Genomic DNA, 27,810 nt, shown 5'->3' on the forward strand with positions numbered 1-27,810 from the left:
GGACACTCCATGAGAAGGGCACCACCACAGAGAAGGCTCAGTCCTGCATCACCACATAGAAGACTTTCCCCAGTGGTCAAAGTTAGTGAAGAGAAAGGCTGCCCTATGGGGATCTTAGGAGGGCACAGGCTGGTCAGATAACTGAGTAAGGTATGCATAATCTGCCTATCTTTAAGCCAGGAAGATTCTTCTTGAGGGAATGTAAGTCCTCTTATGGAGGACAGAGTACAGCTGAGGGAGAAAGCAGAGAACCGAGTGAAGTTACCTTTCCAAAGGTGAACTGTTCCAAATGTTCAAAAAAAGAGCATGATATTCACATCAGATCAAGCAAAGGTAAGAAGAGTGGCGCACCAAAAGGCAATTTCCTGGCAAGATGTTAACATGGGAACATAAAAGTGATGTGTCTGGAAGCAGAACTGCTGAGCTACAGACAACCTGGGTGTGAGTCAGAGAACATTAGGACAGGCCCTGTCCACCAGGAAGGGAGACTTGATTGCATGTGACTTGTGTCAACTCCAGAGACGTCAAGAGCTACAACATAAAAAAAAAGCCAACAGAGAAGTTTCTAAATGAGCCGTTCAGCCTTGAAGGCAGGCAAGCTGGCAGCAACTCAATTTCTGAGGAAAACAGTCAACAATCCAGGTGTGTTCTCTGAAGTTAGAGCATACAGTCCTACATTTATTTGTTGACATGAAGGCAGCAGGAGTGGATACACACACATGCTCACATATGTAATCCATAGATGATTCATTGTACAATTATGACTGTGCTTTAGGACTGTCATTTTCTCTATCAGTACTGGCTGGAGGTAAGATTAGTGGTTCCCAAACTTGTTTCCCCACAATCACTTGAAAATTCCTGAGAATACTGGCGGACCACTTCCTCGCACCTATCACTTCCAGTCTGTCTTGGAGCAGATGTTGCCGCCACAATCCACAGCTGCCACTTGTGTTCTTCATAGACATACAACTTTGCAGTCCACAGTTTGGGAACTCCTGGATTAGACAGATGGGTAAATTTGCACTACAATACTGATAAATTTCCATGAGGGCTTTTTTATTTTATATATATATATCACAAACTGATGTGGAAATGTGGATAACTGAACTTAATATTGGAAAAATGGGAAACCAAGAGGAACTAAAATGGCATATTCACCCATCTGACTCCTACAAAATAGTGCCACAAGAAACCCTTTCAGAATAGTTTAAAGCAGTCAGCTACCAAGTAGTCCAAATGATGTTCTAAACAGGTCTGAGATCGAATGTTTTGCTCAACTGAAACAGGAATTCATTTCCCATTGTTCACAGAAACATTTGGCCACATGAAGAAATGTGAGACGTTTAATATATGGTTTAATTTTTTATTTAAAATTTAAATGTCTTACAGGACAGTATTTTTTTTTTAAAAAAAGGAAAACAACTATGACAATAGTGACAATCATTCTGTTGCTATAACAACTTGTAAAAGTTTTACCAAAAGTCTTTACAAAGTTGAGATGACAGTAAAATTCTTGATAAATACATAGCACCAAACGTGTTGAAGAAGCTATTTCAAATTAAAGTTTTGAAGCTTACACTACATGCTGCTCATAAAATAAAAGTTTGTCAAAGGTTTTAATATAGTGAAACAATTACCTTTAACTTTCTTAACTGGAGCCATTTAAAATCAATAGACTCAAATGCAACCATGTCATCACTTGGATGAAAATATTTGTTCTCTTTTTCCTTTGTAATCTTCTTTTGTTTTAGGTGCAAGGTGAAAAACATTGGTTAATGCATAAGAACTCTAAGCCCATTTGAGGAACATAATTAAAAAAGTGAAAATGACTTTCTGCTTTGTGATGAAGATTGAAAGCCTTTTAGTGAGGCAGCCTGGGATGACCCAAAAGCAAAAGGAAAACTGAAGTCGTCTTTCCCATTTTGAAAAGCTTGAGCGGAAGAGCACGACGGAAAAGAAAATGCAAATGAATCATCAGTCTCCATTTTCCCAAATAAATTTCCTTGAAGGGAATAATATTTTGAATTAACTTTTGACTTTATATGGAATACAATCAATAATTCTGGAGATTAATTACAATTTCATTATTTTAAAAAAATGCCAAAGAATAGTATTATTTCAGTTAGATATGACATGGATTCTGAGATTGTCCTACTGCTCATAAAGGACAAGAATTTCTGACCGACAGTGTTCAAAGAAATTATGTCAAATATTCAGACCACTCCTAAAGGTGGAACTGCTAAAGCGTGATGAATCTCAAAAGCAGGTGAAAAGTGTAGAGTGAAATCTAAGCCTTTATCATCATCATCATCTAAGTCCACAGAGGGAAGGTGTTGGATGGCTATTAGCACACATGTTATCAGCAATATATGCAGTAAGAGAAGCTATTGACAAAACAATTTATTTCATGATAAAAACTTACCAATATCTTTGTGTGATGAAATAGGATTTAAATTTCCAGAATAACTTTCACCTAACTGAAACATAATATATATAAGTGAATTAATTGCAAAACCCAGCAATAAATTAGTAAGCATCCTTTTACAAGTTCACCAGCTATTAAGGGAAATGCTGCACAGCACAAGTTAAAGCAAAATTTCTCTTCTCAAACTCCGTATGTTTTATGACAGTCTTGGTAAGAATGTTACTTCTAAGGATATGTCACAAATCTCAGACACAATCCAGGTGGCTGGACATGCAAAAAGGTAGGGGTTATTTGATTACAGAAGACTCCTCCTGAACTAGTTCCGATTATTGCTTCTAAAGCTATACCAGTCCCTAAAGAAAACATTCCACTTTGCATTTCTGAACACTATCCTTACTATAGTTCACAGTTGTAGAGACCATGTTTCCCCTAATCACCATTTATCCACTCCTCAACCAATAAGGTTTGTGGTTGATTGGGGATTGAAATTCAAATCTCCTCAATTCTAGTCTGACACTGACTGCACCATACTTTAGTAATGAATAAGCTGATCACTTCACACAGCTCTACATGCTGACCATTCAATATTACCTGGCCTGGTGAAATTTCTGCTCCAAGTACAGAAGAATCAAAGAAATTAAATCCAGGGGACTTTGAAGTAAAGCTGGAAAGGAAAGGAAAAGCGGGCGACTTTGACATTGATCCTTCACTTTTTGATGGAGTTCTGTTGTAAAGAAAGGAGAAATTTAGTAAGAATGGTGGAGAGGGAATTGGTGTTAAGATGAGAAAACATCCCAAAACTAGGTTTGGTAGTGTCTTTTACCACGTGCTCTGGAAAATGACAAGCTCATTAATAATATTTGAAATAAGAATTCTTACAGTTCCAATGGAGTTTCCATCCTACTAGAAGCAGGTGTCTTTGGAAGTATGTTAGACTCTGGAGTTCTTGGAAAGCTTACAGCATCGTCTTCTCTTTCTGCAAAATGACAGTCAGTTGTTGCCTGCCCATCCTGTTAAAGAGAAATTTTACATACAAGACCATGTTTATATGGCATTCACAGCTGTGTCAACACCAAGACATACTTATTGGGGCTTTTCAAAAAGAGAACAATCTTTATATTCATCAGGTATAAGACTGCCAAGCTTGGAACAACTGTAGTGAAGGTGAGATAAGAAACATTCTTAAATGAATGTATGCATGCATCCATCCATATACGTATAATGGAAGTGAAAAGTGAAAAATTCAATCACCTGTATATAGACATCACATATAGACATTTGATGAGTTATTTAGCAATATAATGTTTGATTACAGTTTTCTCTAAGCTTATCAGTTGAAAGATGATTACAAAATCAGAATCGCTTTAAAGTACTGGTATCTGCTAAAATAAAGAATATCAACAAGGAGGGGAGGACTGTCTGATCTCGGCTACAGAGATGTTCTACAAAATTGGAACCTTAATACAGAACACAGAGCTCCTGTATCTGAGCCACAGGGACCACTAACATGTGTGTGAACTTTATAAAGTTGCCCTATACTAAAATACCATCTAACTCAATTTTGTATACAAACTGAGTGGCAGCAGTTCTCCAATGTTTCAATCAGGATCTTTCTTATTCCTACCAAGCATTGAATCGGGGTGGGGGTGGGCTTTCACTTGAAAGTCCCTACAGTGGGTTACATGTCACTAAAAACATATAACACAATATTTAAAACCCCTCTAAAATACTGTAAAATACAATGAAACAGTAGGTGTGAGTTGAATCATATTAAAAGAAATAGCACTTTAGCCCACTCCACTAAAAGGATGGGCAAAAGTGACCTGTTGAGGAAAGCTATATAATGTTGGTGCAAGATTAACTTCGGAGGGGGTAGCATTCTGAAATTTAGAGGCTACCACTGAAAAGGCCCTCTCACGTGCCATCATCCGTCAAATCTCATTTGGCAACAGTACCGTTGAAAAGAACCTCCCTGGCCAAGGTTATCTTTGATCATTCTAGAGCATGTGCTCCATCACCAAATATAGTCCCTCCTTGTGAAAACACTTTATTTTTTATTGCAACTACTTTAAAACAGGAGAGCTCACATGTAAAACATTAATTTCAAATGACACTGCATTATACAGCATGATAAAACTGCAAAAACCTGTGCTAACCAGGCATGAATTTGAGGGAAATGAATAGAAAAAACAAAACTAAATTTAAACTGACTTGAAACACATGTGCAAAATCGTTTGACCTGCTTCCTTCTTCTCGTTCCACATATTCAGTCTTTTTTCCTTCTAGAGAAGATTGTTCGCATTAAAAATAATTCAGCTCATCACATGTGAAAATAATATTCAAAAGGAGCACTCTTCGTACTATAAATTTACTAATGTAAGAGTTGGCTTATTTGTATTTTTTTAGGAGCAGAGAGCATAATGGTATGCTCCACAAATCACTTAATCCATTATGGTGTCCCTTACATCGGCCTATACCCTCAACCTAAAGGTAGTGCAGTGCAATAAAACAGACAATCCATCTCTTGATCTACTGTACCGGGGGCTGACCTGTGCACCTGTTAGTAATGGGGTATCCTGGGCACTACAAACAAAAGCAAAGAGGTACAATAACTATACTGAAGAGATGCTCAAATGACCAGAGAAACTTGAAGAATTTGGCCTGCAAGTAGCATATTTAGAAGAAGAAAAAAGCTGTTTAGATATCTTCTGTAGGTGCATCCATATTAATTGCAAAACCTTTAACATCATATATAAACAAATCATTCACAGTTCTATTTTTTTTATCTACTTTGCACAATACTGTAATTGGTGGTGGCTGATTTTCCCACTTAAGCAGTGATGACAGACTCTAATTGGCTGATACCACACGTGTGTGATTGCAGCAGTGGAACATTACCACAAATTCAACTATCAGTCAACATAATATATATTTTAAATAAAAATTTATTTATTTATTTTTAGGCACAGAAGTCCAAACAATCATGAGTCTTCATGCTTTTAAAACCAAGAATTCTATTTTATGCAGTTTGTAATTCATGCAATAAGTGGATCAGTATGAAGTTTTCCTTCACAGCTATATATTTAGCAAACCCTGGTAGGTCAGGAGACTGAGAGTGTTTCCACAGCACAGGAACTCTAAGCCCAGTTAAGGAACAATTTCTAAAAAGCAAAAAAAATAATAATGGAAGAATTGAAAGCCTTGGAATGATCTAACTGGAAAAGGAAAACTGATGTCATCTTTCTCTTCTTGAAAAGCTTGAGCGGAAGAGCATGATGAAAAAGATAATGCAAATGAATAATCATTCTTCCTTTTCCTAAATAAATTTCCTTGAAGGGAATAATATTTTGAATTGACTTTATAAGGAATACAATAAAAAATACTGGAGATTAATTACAATTTCATTATTTAAAAAATGGCCTGAATACTAAAAAAAAAAAAAAGTATTAGACATAACACGGATTCTGAGATTGTCCCACTGCTCTTAAAGGACAGGATTTCATGACTGACAGTGTTCAAAGAAGCCTTACATTTCAAATATTCAGACCACTGCTTCAGAAGAGTGAATGAAATTGCTGTGAGAGTTGGTTGGAACAATTAAAGTTTAACAAATCACAAGAGCAAGTGGAATGGATAGACAGAAACCACTAAGCCCAAGAGCTCTATGATACTGTGTGAAGCCAGACTGAATCCATTTTAAACATTTTGTTAAAGGAATGAAGCTACTGGGTGCCTATCAGCAATATGTGAATTAATGGAAGCTATTGACAAAACATTTCATGGTAAAAGCTTACCAATACCTTTGTGTAATGAAATAGGATTTAAATTGCCAGCAGAATCTCTTTCACCTAACTGAAACATAATATTCATTATATAAGTGAATTAATTAGAAAATCAATAAATCAATAAATTAGTAAATTCAGGATTTGAAAAGCACCATGTTTTAATTATCCAAGTTCTTAAAATGCTGCAACGTAATAATAATAGTAAACATACTACTACAGGGGATTGCTGATGTAGTGAAACTGAAATTCCAAAATTGAACCCTAGCAGTAAGAATTTGCCATTTCTGCCAGCTTTGTTATTAAGCTCCATGCATGTTACTTCTAGGGGTTATCCCTTCTACTAGTGAGACATTAATTCCACCAAGTGCTCCAGAAGTCAAAGTAAAGACATGGCTACATTTTCTTTCAGATGTTCAGAGCAATCCTATGCATGTTTACTCTCGATTATCACTGTATTCAATCAGCTTTACTCCCAGGTAAGTTGATGGAGGATTATACCCTGAATGTAATATTTTTATTATTTTGTGCATGTTAAAAAGCAAATCAAATGCAAACATTACATTTTACTAGTTTTGCAACCTGAGGACTGAGATTGCCATACCACTCCTAAATGCAATAGTTTACTTCCAAGTAAAACTAAATGCATATGACCATGTTTATCATGAACTGGGACTCATCATTCCAGAAGAATACCAAAGAATAAATGCAACACCATGAATTAATTGTAGTTATGGTCAATGAAAGAGAAACTGCATATTAGGAATAGGGAATCAGTTTTGCCTTATGTTTGCTACCTGGCATATCTAGGTATGGCTCAAACTAGATGAGGCATGCAGTTGTGTGGTCCCTGAATCTCTTTACCTTACGGAGATAACTTTGCATGTGTGAGAAGCTGGAAGGGAAAGTGTTATCTGTTCATCCACCCTGCACTCTGACTGGAGTCACCAAGGCTGCTTTTCAAACAAGTAACAAAAGAAAAACTCAACTCCATCAAGTAAGAGAGGCAGGTAAGTAGAGGCATGTCTAATTTGAACCTGACTGATGTCAGAGGTAGACTTCATGGAAGATTCTGCAGAGAAGGTCACGGGCAACTTTGTAATCATCCTTTTACAGGTTGACAGGCTATTAATTCTGTATGTGGCCTGTTTAAGCAAATCTTCTCTTCTCAATCTTTGGTAAAAGAATGTGACTTGCAAGGACAGATCACTAATTTCAGACAAATCCCAGGGGACTGGACATCCAAAAGAATTTGGGTTATCCTTTTGCAGCTGACTCCCAATGAACTAGTTTTTTATTATTGCTTAAAAATCTATACCAATCCCTAAAGAGAAATTTTGAACTTTGCATTTCAGAATTGTATCCTTACATGAAAATGCCTATTAGGTTGACTATACCTGCAGATTACACTAATTATTCATGCTGTGTTTCTAATATTTATTTTACTACATTTATATCTTCGCTCTCCAAAAAAACTCATAGTTGTGAAAGCCATGGTTTCTCCCCCAAGCTTTTTTCCATTCCTCACCCAATGAGGTTTGCAGTTGATTGGGAATTTAAATCTGCACCTTTTCAGTTCTAGTCTGACACTAACTACATCATGAATACATTTCTCAAACTCACACAGCTCTGCATTTTGAAAATTCAATGTTACCTGGCCTGGTGAAGTTTCCGCTCCAAGTACAGAAGAATCAAAGAAATTAAATCCAAGGGACTTTGCAGTAAAGCTAGAAAGGAAAGGAAAAGCAGGCGACTTTGACATTGATCCTTCACCTTTTGATGGAGTTCTGTTGTAAAGAAATAAGAGGAGAAATTTATTGGCAATTGAGGGCGGGAATTGGTGTTAAGTTGGAAAGCAGTCAAAATCTGGGCTTTGTAGGGTGTTCACTCCAAAAGTGTGGGAGAATGACAAAGCTCATATCTGAACTAAGAATTCTTACAGTTCCAATGGAGTTTCCACCCTACTAGAAGCAGGTGTCTTTGGAAGTATGTGAGGCTCCGGAGTTCTTGGATAGCTTTCAGCATCGTCATCTCTTTCTGCAAAATGAGAGTCAGTTGTTGCCTGCCCATCCTGTTAAAGAGAAATTTTACATACAAGACCATGTTTATATGGCATTCATAGCTGTTTGAACACCAAGACATACTTATTGGGGCTTTTCAAAAAGAGAACAATCTTTATATTCATCAGGTATAAGACTGCTGTGCTTAAAACAATATTAGTAAAGGTGGATAAGAAACATTCTTAAATGTATGAGTGCATCCATTCATATATAATGGAAGTGAAAAAATCCTTCAATCACCTGTATATAGACATCACACAAAAATTTGATTAGTTATTTAAACAATTTCTGTACTGCCTTTAAATGCCTGCTGAATTAAAAGCCTTGGCCCATGATACAGAACACATAGCTCCTGATAGATACGAACCATGCATTTGAGCCATGGCGGACTACTAACATGTGTGTGAACTTTATGAAGCTGCACTGTGCTAAAAGGGCATTGGTCTAACTCAATTTTGTATGCACACTGAATGGCAGCAGCTCCCCGGGGATTCAATCAGGATGTTATCCCTACCAAGGACTGAATCTAGGACCTTCAATATTTTTTTTATTTATTAAACTTCTGACCCTCCTTTCACTTGAAGATCCCTAAAATGGGTTACATATCACTAAAAACAGTACTTCACTCCACTAAAAACACTGGCAAAGAGGAGCATCTTGACCTGTTGAGAAAAGCTATACATTGTTGGTGCAAGATGCACTTCGTTGGGGGCAGCATTCCACAGCTTAGAGGCTACCACTGAAAAGGCCCTCACATGCCATCATCTGTCAAATCTCATTGGGCAACAGCACCATTGAGCAGAGCCTCCACGGCTGAACTTATCATTGATCATTTTAGAGCATGTGCTCTATCACCAAGCATAGCCCCTCCTTGTGAAAACAGGACCCATTCTTTTTACTGCATCTACTTTCAGACAGAAGAGCTTACAAATGACATTGCCTTATAGAGCATGTTAGAACTGAAAAACTGTTATCTGGGCATTTATTTAAGAAAAATAAATAGATAAAACAAAAATAAAGGTAAATGGACTTGAAATGCTTGTGCAGAATCCTCTGTCCTGTTTCCTTCCTCTCGTTCCATATACTCAACCTTTTTTCCTCCTAGAAAAAAATGCTTGCATTAAAAAAAAATCAGGCCATCACATGAGAAAAGAATATTCAAAAGTAGCACTGTTGGTATCATTGATCTATAAGAGTTGGTTTATTTGTGTTTTTTAGCAGCAGAGTATGATGGTGTCTTCTACAAATCACTTAACCCATCCCTTACATGTCCCTTATATTAGCCTCATTCTAAAGAAGAAGAAGAAGAAGAAGAAGAAGAAGAAGAGGAGGAGGAGGAGGAGTTTGGATTTGATATCCCGCTTTATCACTCCCCTTCAGGAGTCTCAAAGCGGCTAACATTCTCCTTTCCCTTCCTCCCCCACAACAAACACTCTGTGAGGTGAGTGGGGCTGAGAGACTTCAGAGAAGTGTGATTAGCCCAAGGTCACCCAGCAGCTGTATGTGGAGGAGCGGGGAAGCGAACCCAGTTCCCCAGATTACGAGACTACCGCTCTTAACCACTACACCACACTGGCGGCAATGTGTAGCATGAAAGTGAAGTTCAATTCCACAGGCTGCAAGACAGTCCTCTTGATTTGTTGCCCTGGGGGGTGATCCATGCACCTGTGAGGAATGTGGTATTCTGGGCACCACAAACAAAAGCAAAGGAGTTCAAGAACAATACTGAGGCTCAAATGGCCAAAGAGACTTGAAGAAGTCCTATAAGTGGCACATTGAGAAACAAGGCTGCATAGGTATCCTGTGTAAGTGGGTCCATATTGACTGGAAAACCTTTAATATACTATATGGGCAAGTCATTCATAGTTCTATTCTTTATCTACTTTGTAAAATGCTGCAATTGCTGATGACTAGCGTTCCTGATTAAGCAGTGATGATGACTGACATTAATTAGTTGATCCCATATGCTGTGTGTGATTGTGGCAATGAAACACCATCACAAATATAACCATCAGTCAACATAGTAGTTGTTGCGACACAATTTAATTTTAGGCATAATAGTTCATAAGTTCACAATTCTTCATTATTTTAAAATCAAGAACTCTAATTTATGCAATTTGTAATTTACACAGTAAGTCAATAAGCAGGATGAAGTTTTCTTTTCTTTAGCTATATGATTATGTATAAAGTATTTTAAAGCGTTTTGTATTCTGACGTTTCCGTTGCATTTTATACCTATTTCAGCAGCCTCAGCCTCAAACCACTGCCTGTTGTTTGTTTGCTTCTGATAAGATAGCAACCTAAGACAATAAACAGGATAACGAGTTTGTTTCAAAAGCATTATCTTCATGCAAGATTCTTAATCCATGCTTTCACTAATGAAAATTTGTTTGTTTGTTTTAAAAGTTACCTTAGTGGCGTTTGATTTTGCAAGCTTGTTACAGATGAAAGCTGGGCATTTTTTGCTATGTTAGTTCCTATGGTGTCATTACATTTCTAAAACAGAGGACATATTTCAAATGAAGGGAAGTACAAAATGATAAATTCAGACATGTTGACTTTTCCTTAGGCTGTACAAATACAGCTCTTTTGACCTCTATTTACAGGTCATGATTTTGAAAATTATTTTTCCTGCCATCAGATCTGCTCCAGTTTGTCCTTTTGGTTTCCCTAAAAAAAACAACACTAAAAGAAAATTGCTATAGTGAATAAATTAATTTGCATTGCTATATATTTGCTTAATAGGCTCATTTTTCTTATGTGTTAAATAAAGAACATACTGTATAACTGAAGTGAGCATAGCATTTACTTTTTACTTAGGCTTTCAAAAACAAACTCTGATATATACCTATTATATGAAATATATTAGGAGACCTCATTATAGTGTGAGTTGATGTTCTCTTAAAAGGGAAAGACAATGCATATTTATAGCAAGGAAGGTCAAAAGAAAAGGATGTAGAACATTGCTCTGGCATGCTGAAGAACATAGTGGTACAGCAATAAAACTGCTAGCACATTTACAAAGCTAAGCAGGGTCTGGTATGTTTCAGATTGGATGGGGGAACCACGTGTTGCGATTACTACATTACAGGGCGTTTGACTAGATGATCCTCATGGTCTCTTCCAGCTCTACAATTCTATGATTTTATGAAAACAAAGGCACAATGAAGTCAAACTTAACCACCTGCAAGCTCCATTGAGTTTTCTGGCAGAATTAAGAGACTACCTATATTTCTCTCACTGAAGTCAATGGAACTTCAGATTGCTTACTGGCATCACGTAAGTCTATATCAAAGGATGAAAAACGTAAATATTGCTGAATTTATTTATTTATTTAATTTTACATACAACTTAATTGTAACAAAGCCTCTACGTGGTTTACAAGAATCAGGGTTTGAGGGTTTGTAGAGCTCTTTCCCTTTCTATCAAACCTATACCTTGTTAGCTGGGAAGAATGGGATGGACCAGTGTAGTAGTAGTGTAGATTGGGTGGGTGAAGTGTGTTTCTTGCTATATGTCTGCATGGAATCTCTGACTCAGGGCCAGAACAAATTTTCTGGTTGTGTAACACCTCCCACTGAATCAGTGACCTTGCATTTTTTTGTTTCGCATTAAAAATACCTAAGAGAAGGTGATGGCTGTATAGATGTAGCTTGTGCCCCTCTCTAGAGAAGAAGGATTGTGTCTGGTAACTCCATGCTTCTAAGATCAACTATGGAAGGGCCATAGCTCAGCAATTGAGTACATGCTTTGTACATGTAAAAGGTCTCAGGTTCAATCGCTGGCATCTCCAGGTAGGGCTGGGAGAGAACCTGAAGCTCACCTCATGTTGGAAGCGAGAACATATTTTGTGGCTTCTGCACTGGTTACCATTTAGCTTCCAAGTCTAAATCAAAGTGCTGTTTTTCACTTTTTAGGTTTTTCACAAACTAAGACCCAAATCTATCTCAGAAATCACCCTTCCTCATATAAGCCTGTTACATAGCCTGTATAGGCTAAAGGCACATGAGGCCACCATTCTGCTAAAGCTAAGCAGATCTGGGTTCAATCGGTGCCCATATATGACTACCTGAATTATAATGAGGTTCTGTGGAGGACTGCCTATATTATTGTTGAAGCTTTGAACTGCCCCTGCTTTACACTTTAAAAAAATGTTGCTCTGTTGTTTGCTTGGATTGTTTTTGTATGTTTTGTTTTTATTTTAGTATTTATCCTACTGTATCATTATGGCTTTGGTTTTTGTGGTGGCACATAATGAAGCAATACAAAAATAATAAAAATAAAACATTTAGACATCTAGATTTGTTTTTTCTGTTGCTGGTTTTATATATACCGTATTTTTCGCTCTATAGGATGCACCGGACCACAGGACGCACCGGACCATAGGAAGGGGAGAACGGGGGGGGGGGGAATTCTCCCCCTCTCTGCTCAGCGCCCCTTCCGCAAAGAGAGAGGAGAAACGGAGCCCCTTCCATTTCTCCTCCCGCTTCGCTGAAGGGACGCTGTGCAGAGACGGAAAACTGCGCAGTGCCTCTCCAGCGAAGCGAAGCCTAGAGAGCAAGAGGGATCAGTGTGCACCGACCCCTCTCGCTCTCCAGGCTTCAGACAGCTATCCTCAAGCCTTCGGAGCGCAGCAGGAACTCCTTATGGAGCTTGCGGATAGCTGCCTGAAGCCCCCGGAGCGCAGCAGGTGTTCCCTGCGCTCTGGGGGCTTCAGGCGGCTTCAGCGAAAGCAACGCAAAGCCTCCAGAGCGTGGGGGGAGCTCTCCCTCTGCGCTTCGGAGGCTTCGTGTTGCTACTGCTGAAGCCAAGGAGCCTGCATTCGCTCCATAGGACGCACACACATTTCCCCTTCATTTTTGGAGCGGAAAAGGTGCGTCCTATAGAGCGAAAAATACGGTACGTAGAATGTTACAATGTGAAAATTGACTGCTTCTTTTAAATCAAATAATCTTTTAAACAATAGATACAAAAAATTGCTCCTGTCTTGCCCCTGGTCTCACCTGCTTTCCATTTGCATACCTGTCTTTCATTTTCTACATGGCTGAAGTATATACTGGTCACTGCTGAATGTCCTGCAGAATCTTTTCTCTCTTCCATATCTATATTATTTAATGGCATACATAATTAGCCATACATAATTTAGCTTTATTATTAAACAACTGAAAACAAAATTCACAATAAATGCTTATAAACAGCATGAAGGTAATCAGAAAGCTACCAGCTTGAAGATAACGAACTTCAGGACAAATATACCAGTTTCTTAAAACATATATGGATGACTGCTGAGAAGAACTGGCGCAAAGTATTATGTGGAAAAGTCTCTGAATACTATATCTGCCACCTTTGGTGTAGGCAATTCAGAGTACAGAAAACACACTGATGTATTTGCCTATAAAACAATTGTGATCATTCTATATTATTATTATTAACTGCAAACCACAGGGTGGTTTACAATATAAAAACATAGCTGCTAAACCAGGTGAGGATAACTGATGAGCCTCAGACTTCTCCTGCATGCGAAGACAGGCTGTGGTAGATTGAGCGGATGAGACCAATAGTGGGTCCAATGGTCAAGAAGGCAGTTTCTGCACGTGCTGTAGAGGGAACTGAGGGGCATATGGGGCTCATCAACCTGGAAAGGTAGCCCATCTAGGAGAAGAAAAACTCTGGTTCTAAACATCCACTGCCTTGCAGGATATCTTTGGAAGAAGAAAAGCCTAAGGAGTAAACCCTACACAAATCTGAAGTCCTTAACACAATTGGATGGCACCTTGTATGCCTCCTTCTGGCAACTCCTGCAGCCAAGCTGGTGCCAAATGTATTGCTCTGCTTTTCTTTGGACCACATCAGTAACACCAAGAGGGGGAGGATCTTGTCATCTGGGCAGCCCAAGACTGCCAAACACACACTGCCCAGGCTTGTGCCCTGGGGAGGTCATGTCGGTGCTAACACAGCAGTTTGTCTCCAGCAGCACTCCATCGTTTCTCAAGACAGACATATGCCAACAAGAAGTAACAAACAAAAATACCCACCCACCCACCCAATAATAATCATATGTATGCTTTCAGAAACATTAGTGCCCATACAATTATTGTGTCTACTGCACATAGTGTGGAGTCCCCCTCAGATGTGGCAGGGACAGCTTACTATGGGATAATTAACATCTACATTACTCCTCACCTAAAAATGAAACCTCAAAATATTTTCTTTAGAGATATAAATTATACCTCTCTGCGTTTGCTGAAGCAATGGCTTCAGAGTTGAGAAACTTTGGACTAATTTCTGACAAATGCTAGGAAGCTGTAATGATTCATACATCTGACGTTTCTCTTTTAACACATGGTGACTCTCTTTGAACAAGCTGAAAGAAGAAAAAAGCTACAATGAAAGCAAACAGTAAACGAGGTGAGTGGATTTTCAAAAAAAGAGAGAGATTGAAAGGCCAGGGATGGCTTAATGAGGTAAAGGACAAAACACTGAAAAGATGTACCTTCTCTGCCTAAGCTAGAATCCATTATAATATATTTGCTGGGTAATACCTGCCAATGGGCATGACACAAACATGACAAATTATAGAACAGAAAGAACGTAACATGGAGCCATATAGGGACAAAACATTTAATACATCCCTCTACCTTCCCTTTTTTAAAAAATTCCCATCCTAAAACGCAGTATACAGAGGATCTTGCATTAATTGCAATAAAACAAAGACATGTGACATTAAATGCAGAAAGACAGCACAGTATGTATCTTATAGGGTTGACATATGTCCAGAATTTCCCAGACATAACCGGAATTTGGCCATCGGAAACAGTGCCTGGGGAGAAATCGCCGAAATGTCCGGGAAAATCCAGACGTATGGCAACCAATGTCAGAAGTGTAGATTTTGGCAAAATTCCTTAAGAATAGCTCAGCATCTTTGAAAAAAAAACAAACCACCACAACAAAAAACAAAAACCTCAACAACTTTTGTATCTGTATTTTCGCTTTCTGAAATATGGCAACCCTAGTTCAATGGGAGATTTGCCAAAAGTTTAAGTGAAGTCAGAATTGCACCCTTAGACTTCAGTAAAGTATCTTAAGATAGAGATAAAGCTTTTAAAATAAATATTTCTTCCTTGATAAAAAGGTATAAAGGCAATGCTATTCTCAACTACAACTGCAACGGCAGTTCAGAACTAGCCCCTCTTATTCATGTGCTGATCAGAAGATCTGCACTGACATTAGAGTAATGCAGGAGCCGCTTTCTACTGTTATAGAGCACTGACAATAACCATTCCCTCTCCTCTGGGAACTCTAGTGTTATTTTTTTGGGGAGGGGGACTCACATACAAGATAATGTAAGGAATCAATACAATATAATCTGCACAATCTTCCAACACTACAACTCCTATTATTCTTCAGGGAAAGCCTAGGCAGTTAAAGGGGTATAAACATGATATATGTTTGTTGTGCAGATATGTCTGAATGTTTATATAGATAGGATTATAGCATTACAGTTTACGGGACTTGTTTATGTGTGATAAAATCAATTTTAAAATATTGCCTTTCATCAGATGCCTTCCTTGCTTCAAGATCTTTTGCATTTTCCTTTTCTATCACTTCAGGATTGTGTTGATCTTCTTTAATCTTTTCAATTTGCTAAAGAAAAATTATATAAACAAATGATATAACTGTATCCATGGACAGTATTCAACTAACTTCAAGTTAGTATTCAACTAACTTCAAGTTAGTATTCAACTAACTTCAAGGATTAGCACTAGTTTAAGGGGATCCCCCCCTGCTCTCATGGATTGGAGGAACCCCCAGAATAGATTTAGGGAATACAGAGATGAGGAGACGGGGACAGAATCTTCTACCACAAAGGGAAAAACCCTTGCACTAACAGAATATTCACTGTAGCATTATGTTTAATACAATGCCCCTCTTTTATTATGCACTACAGGGTACCCCATAGGCTTCACTGAAAAATCTGGTGGTTCCTTAAAAGTTGTAAAGTTGCTTCCAGCATAGAAAGGCAGTCTTGTTTTTCCATGACTTGTCTACACTAACCCAAGAAACCCAAGGGTCTATCTCTGCCTGCCCTTGTTTAATTAATGGCACCTTTCCACCTTAAAAAGCCCTCAGAATGACTTAGACCAATAGTAAAATAAAAAAGCAATCAATTACAGTAGCTTAGATTCAGAACTTGATCTACTCACAGGAGAACACTTGCCCTGACAAAATAAAGGGAAGCAATTTTCACTGATTCCCACTTTCCACTGCATATAGCCCCCTATGAATCTGTTACTGAGAGTTGTGGGAACCTCTGAAGCAGTATAGAAGGTGGGGAGGCTACAGGGAACTAGTGAAAATCACCTTCATCTGTCAGATTGCAATCACTTCTGTAAATGAAAGGAGCCCTTTTGTTCGTGGGAGGGCATGACAGGATCTATTACATTTCTTTAAACTTATTAAAATCAGAATCTAAACTACCAAAAAAATTATTAAGTTTTAAGACAACAACCTATTAGAAAAGGTCATCTCTCTATCACCACCACGGAAGCCTTCAAATGGGCTCTATGCTGTTTTGGCTGAAATTTTCAGATGTTTTTCTTCATTTGCACTCTTATCTTTGTTTCTGCTGTCTCATTGCCTGTAGCTGCCTAGTAATCCACAAAGATGTTTCAACTCTGGCAAGAGGGAAAGGGTTCTAGGGGCTATTGTGCCCACTATTTGAGTCTGTGTACACACCATACATTTAAAGCACATTTCTTGCTCCCACCCTATAAAAGGAATCCTGGGAAGTGTAGTCTACCCCTCACAGAGCTACAATTCCCAGCACCCTTAACAAACTAACGTTGTCAGGATTCTGTGGGTGGGTGCATTAAATATATGTTGCATATGTAGCCTAAGTGAGTTCCAAAGTCCACCACTACAGCTTATGGATAGTAGAATCAGCAGAATACGCCTGCAATGGGCAGTAGTATACAGCCAACTGAATACTTCCCCAGTCTGGCAACTAACCTGATGCATTAGTCTCTGGAAGTCTTAAGTGGTCCTCCACCCTTGTGGAGGCTTGAGGAACATATAAAACCAATCTTAGATCTCTATGAGGTATGTTCAGAAAAGCAAGTGCTATAAAGAACCCTGTTGAAAGGGATTGAAAGGCTCTGAATCCAGTTCTTCAAAAGATATAGGGGCCTGAGGCCCAAGTCATACATTTATTAATAATGCTATGTACAACATGCTTTGCCTGACACATACAATCTTTTTACAGGTGTTACTGTGTGGCATGACATTAGACTATGCAGAACCTTTCAGACTTTTTAGTGGGAACTGACATACAGATTTTAAAAAGCTAACCTAGCCTGACCAGTTCTCCTTGTTCAATAATAATGCATGGATCAGGCCACATTGTGAATAGGATGAAGGATTTTAGGTGTTTGAAGGGGAGATATGCTAGGTGGTTTTTAATTCCAACTCTGGCAAGAGGGAAAGGGTTCTTTTGAATTGCTATAGGTATGTGTGTGACTGAAATGAGGGTGTTTATGTTGCTTGTGACTGTGTGAATATGACATGGCAATATGGCCTTTCTTTTACATTGATTGAAGAGAAAGAGAAAGAGAAAGAGAAAGAAACCAGAACACTGAGCAGTGAAATGGTTCAAATCTCTGCTCAGCCATGAACTCTGTGGGTAGCCTTAGGCAAGCCACTATTTCTGAGCTACTGCCCCAAATCTGCAATAGGGGACAATAATGGTGACCTACATACTCAAAAGATAAAGGAAAAAGAATTGTAGCTGGAGCTATTAGTGTCTTCAAGAAAATGTAGTGTAAAGTTTTCCTGGCAACAACAAAGAAATTTTATTGACATTTATATATTACCTCTCAGTTCCTTTATTTAACTTCTAATCAGTCAACCACTATGTAGCTGGGTCTTCAGTCTCTCCCCCCTACCCTCATAAGTCTGCTGTTACCTGTCAGATTCTAAAATCCTGTCAGGCGCTTAACATAGGATGAATATATTTCTTTTTAATTTGTGGGAGTTGGGAGGCAGTGGGGCTCTGTTGAGAGGTAGACTGGTGGAGAGCATTAGGAATAAGGAACAGCATCAGGGTGGGGGTCAGGATTTGCTAGATCTGAGTGAAATGAGAGACCTTGGGTGATTCTGTTATCTGATGTGTGGGTTGGGTATCATCCACAATGCTTCAGAGGAAATGAGGAAATCCCATTTTGTCATCTTAAAATAGTAAGAACACAATAATTACCAACTACAGAATAGAGCTTGAAATAATGTTATATATCTTTATCAACTGTGAGTGATATAGTAGTGTTTTAGCAGATGGTAACATAGAATGGAATTTAAAAGGCATTTTACCTGTTTAAAATAATTAATTTTCTTTTGTAGCCCTTCTGCTGTTTTTTCTAGTTCAAGTGATTGCTGCCTGAGAACCACTGCATGCGTAAGAATTTCTTTTGTGTTGTGCCTCAAAGAAGCACTTTCTTGTGTTAAGGAATCAATAAAACATACACAACAAGCAGTCAAAGTAAAATGCTAAATGGAAACACATTTTAGTGTGCTCACTTGGATTTAAGCCTTTGAAATAAATGAACTTATTCACACTTACGCTGTTTAACTTGGGTAACTTTTAATCTCAACCCAGATTCAGCCACATTTGTGCTGAACATGTTGTCTGAATCATTTGCTATTAACCCAGACAGAAATGTGCTGGAATCCACATTTGGATGATAAACAGTGGCATGCCATGCAATATTTAGGGCTTAATGTTCAGATAAACCACTTATCACAGCCTTTGTTCATGCCTGATGGAGGGGACAGTTGTCATATCACAACTGTGCTGGTTGTGTGAAATGAGTTCTAGTATTTCAACTGAACTGAACTGAAGGATTGAGCTTTCAGTGTCCTACTGTGGCTAAAGAACTGGATATGAACATCATGTAAATCCTTAGATTACATTGCTTTGGGCAAGCTGAGGCTCTGCTCTGCTTCCGAAAATCTGAAACAATGTTAAGAACGCTATTGCAAGAATTAAGACCATTCTGAATAACAACTAGCACAAAAGGCCTTTGTGAATTCAATCTATAAACATCATACTTATCCCATTTTTATCCCACCCTATCCTGAAGATTCATGGTGAATTATATATGACAAAAATGTACCAGTAATAAATGCACAGAACTTTTAGCATTTATTGTAAATAATTTAGAACAAATATTTACTTGTAAATAGCAAATAGAGCAGTAAATAGGGCAGTTCTAAACCAAAGTTAAACTAATATTTCTTCCTTGCTCATGACTTTTTGATTACAGTAGCTACATGGCCTGAACTATAGGATTTGTTCTTACCTCTCTACGTCAATTACAGTTCAATAGACTTCTTTAAGAGCTGGAAGACAATGTAGATACCTGTGTTTTTCAACATCTTTCAGCAATCATAAAGTCAGTAACAAAGACAAGAAAAACCACAGGGCAACTCTTGAACAGACAATTTTTAAGCTGAGTATATGGATACATCTGTAATGCCCACTGCGAAAGTGACTGGAACGGACCAGGTTCTGGAGGAAGGAAAGTTGTTCATGAATTAATCTCATTTTTACGCATTTTGGTTAAAAAATGGTCACAAAGGTTTTTTAAAATAGCTTTTCATTCCGGATTGTGCTATATCATGTTCTCACCATGTTAATCTGCACAATGGATCCTGTTTTGGATCCACTACTGTTGCTTGAGGCTCAGGTGGCCTCAGTGGCACGAATCTGGTCAAGGATAGCCTAACGTCTGTCGTCTATGCTCTTGTAACCTCTAGGTTAGATTACTGAAACGTGTTATACATGAGGCTGCCCCTGAATGGTTCAGAAACTGGCTGGTGCAGAATTCAGTGGCCAGATTGTTCACTGGGGCAAGATGGTTTGAGTATATCATTCCAATCCTTGACCGACTGCACTGGCTGCCAATTAGTTTCCAGGTTCAATTCAAAGTGATAGTTTTAACAATAAAGCTTTACGGCTCAGAACTGCAATACCTCAAGGACTGCCTCTCCCATATGAACCAGCCCAGACCCTGTGATCATCATCAGAGGCCCTTCTTCATGTGCCTCCTCTGTGAGAGGTCCAGAGGGTGGCAACACAAGAACAGGCATCTCCTGTGGTGGCTCCCCATTTGTGGAACACTCTCCTCAGGGAGGCTCATCTGACATCTTTGTTACATATCTTTAGGTGCCAGACTAAAACATTTCTGTTCTCCTAGGTCTTTGGCTAGTTAAACTATATACACCTTTTAAATTGGGGGTACTGTTTTCGTTTATTATAGTATGTATTTGTTGTTATATTGTGAACTGCCCTATGATCTTCAGATGAAGGGCAGTATAGAAGTTAAATAAATAATAAACAATGACAATAATATCAGGTGGATTGAAGGGCAACTGTTGATCTGGGCATACCCTTAAAGAAAAATAATCCCAACTCACTGCAATCTGTTGAATTAACTTTTAGATCCCTTCCAAACTCTTTTATTTCTGTGGATGAATTCAAAGCATTTTGGCTTGCCTTATAGAATGTTTCCCCTTCTCCTCCTGTCATGTGCCATTCTAGTAGTTCTCCCCGCAAAACACCCAGACCCCATTTTGTGGGGGTGCAGAAGAAAGAAAGGGTAAGAACCTCATTGCACAAGACCGGGGTTCCACTGATGGAATTCATTAGGTGAATTCCACCATGTATATTTTATTTCAGTTGGGATAACTGGCATTATAGAAACTATGTTTTTACCTCGAAGCGCTATCACTTCAGCTTCTTTCTTTTTAAGTAGCTCAGACTGCTTCAGAACTCGGTTTTGGATTTCTTCAAATTCATTTTTTTCTTGGTGATATTCCTGAGCAATGGCAGTTGCTAAATATTTTTCTTGGTGCTGTTTAAAAGTCTCTTGATACTGAGTTGTGTAATCCTGGTACATTTTCCTTTTAAAACAAGGAAATACAATCACCCGCCTTAGACGCCACTTTAACTATCTTTTCAAAGCAAAGCCAGTACTTGAGACAATTGCTCAGTTCAACACAGGGGAAATTTGAAAAAAATATGTGTTGCCTTAACTGAACTACAACATAGTTGGGAACATGAGAAACCACCTGTATTTTTCTATTACTTTTCAGTGATAGGATGCAGTCAGCAATTGCCATTGAAGTGGTGGTGTACCCCAAAATATAATTCTCCATTAAAGAGTGTTCACATTTTTATAGGTAACAAATTCATTGCTTATAATCAGCAATATTTTATGGAAGTCTTAATATACAGCTGTCAAACATTTCTACATACTTGTCTTTTTCTGTTGATTCCTGGTAATTCTGAAGTTCCTTCTGCAAATATTCTTCATGCTGACTAAGAATCATGTATGTTGGTTTCCAGCTAAGGCAACAAATTTAAAACTACAGTAAGCATCTAATTACTAAAAGCATAGTTTAATTATATTCGTAAGTAATAAAACCATCATAAAAATGGGTAATTCCCACCAGCACCTTTCTATTTACACTCTCCCTTCTTGCTACCAGAAGATAATGTGATGATGTACTCTGAGAAACAGGAACCCAGGATATACTTTTGGCTCACAGTCACCTTTGTGAGTCTAAGCTAAAACTTCTGTGCTTTTCTCATTATTTCAATTGCATGTAGCTTGTATCCAGTGTAAAGTTCAGTACTGACATGTGTACCAACTTTTCATATCGCAAAATACTCACACTCAAAAATACTCATTAATAAAATAAAACTAACTGGAACCCAGAAAACCTTCTCAGTTGCTGCTCTCAGACGCCAGAACTCCTTGCCAAGGGAGGCCCAGTTATCCCTGTCTCTGATGACTTTCCACTGGTTGGCAAATGCATTTGTATTAATACAGTACAGTCCTTTGACCCATATGTTGATTTGTAAGTAAGTTGTGGTTGGCTCTAAATGGTTATTTGTCTGGTTTTTTATGTTTTTCAGTTTGTATTTTATTGCTGTTTTATTGTATGTTGATATTTTTATTATACAGTGATACCTTGGTTTACAAACTTAATCCATTCTGGAAGTCCGTTCTTAAACCAAAGTGTGTTTTTCCATAGCAGCAGGGGACTCAATTTACAAATGGAACACACTTAACAAGAAGTGAAACATGTTCTGCTTCCAAGGCAAAGTTCACAAACCAAAACACCTACTTCCGGGTTTGCAGCGTTCTTAATCCAAGTTGTTCATAAATTAAGCTGTTCTTAAACCAAGGTACCACTGCATTTGTATTATTGCTGTTAGCTGACTGAATTGCCATTTGGCATAAACCCAGGATATAAGTGTAACAAAGAAGAAATACATAGCAGTAGTTAAGAAACTGGTGTGAACCATGCAGTGCCGGATTACCAAATAGAGAGTAGGGGCCCCACGACAACAGATCAAAATAATATTGATTTGATCTTGAAAGAAAATTACAACCAAGCTTTCCGAGTTCAATGTTATCCCACTAAAGCACACACACAAGGGCCCGCCCCCAAGTTTGAGAATGCCTAGGGGCCTCTGAAAGGGTTTAATCCAGCACTGGAACCATGAAGTCCCCAGTTCAAATCTAAGGCTGCACACACACTATACCTTTAAATTACAATCAAAGCACATTTTTCCTCTCAAAGAATTCTGAGGAATGTCTTTTCTTAAGGGTTGCTAGGAATTGTAACTGTGAGAGGTAAACTATAATGTCCAGAATTCTTTGAGAGAAAGAATGTTATTTAACTGTGCTTTAAAGGTATAATGTGAACACATATCACAAATTTTCCAGGTGTCTCCACCCATTCAGACACTCTACCACCCATACGCAGTATGTAAATAATAATACTGACTGACCTGACTGACAGAGTTGCTGTAAGATTATAGAGATAATGTACTGAAAGCACTTTAAAACCTCAGAAAGTGCTATGTATCTTCTCTGTCTATAACAAAATAACTTCACACCCCTTCTTACTAGCTAAATCCATAATTGCTTGATTACAAAGAGGTATATTATAGCCAATTGCGGTTTCAGAAATGAAGTTTTTACCATATACTTACGCATTACAATTCTCTCTACAGCTATTGTTTCGTTTGCGTAGGCTAGCAATTGCCTCCTTGTTCTTGTTAATTTCTTCTTGTAGCTGACAGATCTCAATCTTTTTCCCTGCAGTATTTGCAGAATATACTGAAAGAAAATGTTTATTTCATGTATGATGGAATAGGTCACTGGGATACAAACTATACAACTGGAACCATCCAATATGTTCCAAGGTTAGAGCTATAGAGCAGAATTTACCTAACAGTCTCATCAGCAGAAGCTGTGCACAAAGACTTGCTTACACAACAAGACCTGCCCTCCTCTGCTTCCCACACACTCTCCCAAAATTAGTTTGGGGTTGGGAGAGAGGGTATAATTCGACCAGCAAGCTGAAATGCTTGCACAGATAGAATGTTTGAAAGAGCATGATGCTAAATTCCACCCAGAATGTTGATCCAGCACCTTCTTATGCAGGCATAGGCAACCTCGGCCCTCCAAATGTTTTGGGACTACAATTCCCATTACCCCTAGCTAACAGGACCAGTGGTCAGGGATGATGGGAATTGTAGTCCCAAAACATCTGGAGGGCCGAAGTTGCCTATGCCTGTTCTTATGGATACTGGAGGTCTACTATGCATCTGGAGCTCCCCTGCTTTCTAGGGCTGCTACATTTGTTTCAATAAGGTAGCAGGTCCTTGTGCATGGTGGTTTTTGTTTGCGTGTGTGTTTTTTGTTAGACACGCCTGTGGATAGACACCACAAGTTGTGAATCATAACCAATTTTCAGACCAAGAGTACAACTTCTTGACAATGAGGACAAGTTTCCATTACAATCCACCAATAAGAGGAATGTTTCTATCAAGGAAAGGCAAGGGGCATGCAGAAGTATATATGAGAGCTTAAACTGCAACAAATGCAAGATTCTGACAAAATTTATGTATTAAAGTCTACTCACTCTGTATCTGTTGCCTCAAATGTTCCTTGGAGTCAGATGCTTGCTGCAGCTGAAACACTGTAGCAGAAACATATAGATGAATGATATCATTGCCTTCAGCTATTACGGTAAGTGTGAGAACTAATTTGCATTTTAAAACAGTAACTTAGTCACTTGAATACTAGATTTTATTTCAGTGCTAGGTGTATTCAAGCTGTTTGCCTATGGCTTGCCTATATTAAACTATACCCCATCCACTGCTTCTTCTCCTCCTTCCTCATCCCAAAGCTGCTTTTCCTGCATTTCAGATGCATTTGCCTTATAAACATCCATCCAAACCTGTACAAAGCGGAAAACTGCTGATGGGGAAAGGAGAGGAAGAATTAAACCATTCCCACCATTCTTTGCTATTAATTCTCCTCTCTCAAATTTGCTTAGAAGTGACTGTTGGGACCTTATAACATGTAGTTTGGCGTTGAGTGTAATTCTATCTTAACCCAGTAACACAGATCCATATGGGACTCAGCTACATTAGTACCGTAAAGAAAAAGTGTTTTAAATGTGTTATAACACTGTGAGGCAAACAATATATGCAAATAATCAAAAACTATAGATAACTGAAGGCTGGGAATGTGAGGACTCTCCCTTGCTTGTTTCCAAAGCTGAACCACACGGCAACATACCAAGCTGTAGCAGTAGTTTGTTCAGGTTGTTTAACATGACATCAGCCATTTTGTAAACCTACATGAAGAGGGAAAAGAAAAGTAAGAACATAATAAAAGCACAAACTCACAATGACATAATAGCTCCAGCAATACAAAATGAAAATTGGAGACAAATGAAAAGAAAACCCACCCCTTGCTGTAAAGGCCTGGGTATAGGGTAGTACAGTATATAAATTCTATTATTATTATTATTAAAGGTTGGGAGATGCTTTGTAAGGCAGGGGTGAAATTTTCATGAAAAAGGAGGGAATATGAAGCTAACATTAACCCTCTTGTAAAATTATCCCACTTTGTCTGAGGCAGTTGTTTCCACTGACCTGTTCGTAATGATAGCTGGAGCCTTTAACCAGCTTTTTACCATTAACAAATTTTAATGTATCTGAATAAGCATCACAAACTTTCCAGTGTTCAAAGTGTTCAAAGTTACACTGCACGTTCACCAATATTTTGCCCCTCATTAAGGTTTTCACAGGTAACGATCCTTAAATGATCAGTCAGAAGGAGGAGTGATTAGCACGACAGTGACATTTTTATCTAAATAAAAAATTAAATCAGGTGTAAAGTTTCCAGACCGCATAACATGACAATTCTGGATGAAATCTGCATATCTACAAAACCCTGTTTCTTTCTTTGTTTATTAACTTTCTATACAGCCCCCTCAGCCACAGGCCACAGGGCAGTTCATTCACTTTAAAAATACTTTCAAACCACAGCCTTCACCCCCAACGTGATTTAAGGGCAGCCTGACAACAACAGTAATAAAAATAGATTTTAAAATCCTATTGATGACAAAAAAACCTGCACCACAAACACGGTTCCAGAAGAACAGATAAAAATAATCTGTGGCGTGTATGGCACCAGACTTGCTGTCCTTCGTCAAAAAACAAAAAACCCTCCCACACACTTCGTTTGGAGGGGGTCCTGTTTATTCAATGGGGGCAGTAAGGCTCACAGGGAGTCTGAGAGTCAACCTCTTAAAACGCTGTTCAGCAGAAAGCAAAATGGCGTCGCCCTGGGGGGGAAAGCGCGGGAAAAGCTGAGGAGGCGGAGGAAAGGCGCGCGTTTCTGAGGCGCTTCTCGCGGGGCTTTAACCGCCGTTTGGCTGCGGTGATCCGCCTCGGGCGCTCGGCAGCCTGTTTCCCGCCTTTATTTTAAGTCCTAACGGCAGCGGGGCGGGCGGGGGAGGGGAGCTGCGCCGCCTGAGGAGATTCGTTTGGCGGGAAGCCCTGAGAGGGTTGGCTGAGCCCGCTGCGTCCAAGAAGGCTTTGCTCCTCTGGGCGCAGTGGGGCTTTACTTCCGAGTAGACATGGTTTAGGGTTGCGCGCCCTTCCTGCGGGGACTTATAACATTCTACGGCAGTTAAAATATGGGGTTTCTTTGGGGGGGGTGTAATTGGTTTGCTTTTTGTTCAGATAGATAGATAGATAGATAGATAGATAGATAGATAGATAGATAGATCTATATCTATATCTCGTTCTCATTTTGCATTATTCTGTTGTGAAGCACCCTGGGCTCTTTGGATTAAGGGGTGGTATACAAATTTAATTGATGGTGATGATAAATATAGAAAAATAACGACGACAGTATTGGCTTAATAGGGTTGACATATTTCAAAAAGTGAAAATCCAGACACAAAAGTGAGTCTTCCAGGAAATTCTGGCCATATGGCAACCCCATGACCAAGCACCTTCTGGTGAAGGGTGGTATACAAATGTAATAAATTATTAGAATTATAATCATCTAAAAATTATCAACAAGAGTATTTTTCTCCAAGCACATTTGGATGGAGGGCAGTATACAAATTTAATAAAATATTATTATTATCATCATCATCTATATTAATAATCATAATCTTTCCCAAGCACCTTTGGGCAGTTCCCCTGTCATGTCTCAGATTGCATTTCTGCTTGATTCCCTGCACAACCCCACAAGAAGAGTGCAATCCTCAACCATATTTGCTCGGGATTAAATAAATGCACTCATATATTTTTTTTAAAGATTGAAGTATTAAAGAGTACTACTACTGGCCACTTAAGTGTGTGGTTCTTGGCTGAAATGGTTCCAGCTGAAAAAAGCCCTGTATACAGTCAATGTTAACAGCTATGATCCTGGAGGAAGAAGTATCCAGTTTTCCAAAGTACATAACACTGTGGTTTGACTACTGGGAAAATGCAATATCATACTGCACCAAAATTGGGAGATTAAAGGTGGTCATGAGAATAGCCCCAAAGTATTGAATACCTGACTGAAATCAGTGGGAACAGATCTCTTTGTTGTTGTTTTTTTAATGAATCAACTCACTTTCTCTTCCTTTCTCTTTCCCCAAATACTCTTGAAGAAAAGCAATGAAGATGCTCCATCTACTGGAGAATTGATGCAGCATATCCCCAGACAATTTCAGACAGCTGCCACATATGTGCTGATGACAACACATGCACAGATGACAGCTTTGGTGAATTGAAGTTCAGCGTGGGAAAACAAATCACAGTGGCCAAGCTAGCCAAAAGACACTTGGAAGCCCCACAAGCAGGACATGAGGGCAATGACTATTTCTCACCCTTATCCAGCAATTGGTATCTAGAGGCTTGTTGCCTCTAAACCTGGAGGCTGGTACCTCTGGCAGCTACCGGTAGGCAGAGTCAGGGATCACAGTAGGTGGAGTCAATTAACTGTGATCTTCTCCCCACCCAACTCCCTTGCAAAGACAGAAAGGACTGAATACAAGGCTGCAGCCCTATGCATGTTTATATCTTAGAAGTGTAGAGTTGAAAGGGATGCTGAGGCTCATCTAGTCCTACTCCCTGCAATGCAGGAATCCCAACTAGAGCATCAGATGTTGTTTTAGG

General features: G+C 38.8%; 1 protein-coding gene across 11 annotated transcripts; it reads right to left on the bottom strand.

Moving 5' to 3' along the window:
* Window positions 1–1,364: 1,364 nt before the first annotated feature.
* C1H14orf39 (chromosome 1 C14orf39 homolog) lies at window positions 1,365–26,860 on the bottom strand. Of its 11 annotated transcripts, none has more exons than XM_053401329.1 (22): window positions 25,282–25,745; window positions 24,923–24,980; window positions 24,261–24,317; window positions 23,326–23,452; window positions 21,577–21,666; window positions 21,034–21,221; window positions 19,785–19,827; window positions 18,630–18,750; window positions 15,817–15,911; window positions 14,498–14,631; window positions 13,290–13,369; window positions 10,678–10,763; window positions 10,503–10,567; window positions 9,298–9,368; window positions 8,148–8,278; window positions 7,862–7,934; window positions 6,220–6,277; window positions 4,637–4,707; window positions 3,305–3,435; window positions 3,017–3,149; window positions 2,423–2,477; window positions 1,365–2,002 (listed from the first exon to the last, which is right to left on the bottom strand). In XM_053401329.1, exons 1-22 carry the CDS (start codon window positions 25,420–25,422, stop codon window positions 1,812–1,814), a joined length of 2,199 nt encoding a protein of 732 aa, XP_053257304.1. In that variant the 5' UTR covers window positions 25,423–25,745; the 3' UTR covers window positions 1,365–1,811. The 11 variants fall into 11 exon arrangements, with proteins under 11 accessions (XP_053257304.1, XP_053257645.1, XP_053257146.1 ...); XM_053401171.1 differs by having other exon boundaries at window positions 1,366–2,002; window positions 7,862–7,994; window positions 25,282–25,743; XM_053401256.1 differs by having other exon boundaries at window positions 1,366–2,002; window positions 6,226–6,277; window positions 7,862–7,994; window positions 25,282–25,742.
* Between the last annotated feature and the right edge of the window lie 950 nt (window positions 26,861–27,810).

Source organism: Podarcis raffonei, chromosome 1 (assembly GCF_027172205.1).
Source record: "Podarcis raffonei isolate rPodRaf1 chromosome 1, rPodRaf1.pri, whole genome shotgun sequence".
Taxonomy (NCBI): Eukaryota; Metazoa; Chordata; class Lepidosauria; order Squamata; family Lacertidae; genus Podarcis; species Podarcis raffonei.

What these genes read in the sequence shown, in the direction of transcription:
- C1H14orf39 (XM_053401171.1), bottom strand. Translation starts at nt 25,422, where the DNA reads ATGAGGGGCAAAATATTGGTGAACGTGCAGTGTAACTTTGAACACTTT. An exon ending in CCAGCTATCATTACGAACAG is followed by an intron (nt 24,981 to 25,281) that starts GTCAGTGGAAAC and finishes CTCTTCATGTAG; the next exon opens with GTTTACAAAATGGCTGATGT. An exon ending in ATGTAGAAAATGAAAGACAG is followed by an intron (nt 10,764 to 13,289) that starts GTATGCAAATGG and finishes CCTCTGTTTTAG; the next exon opens with AAATGTAATGACACCATAGG.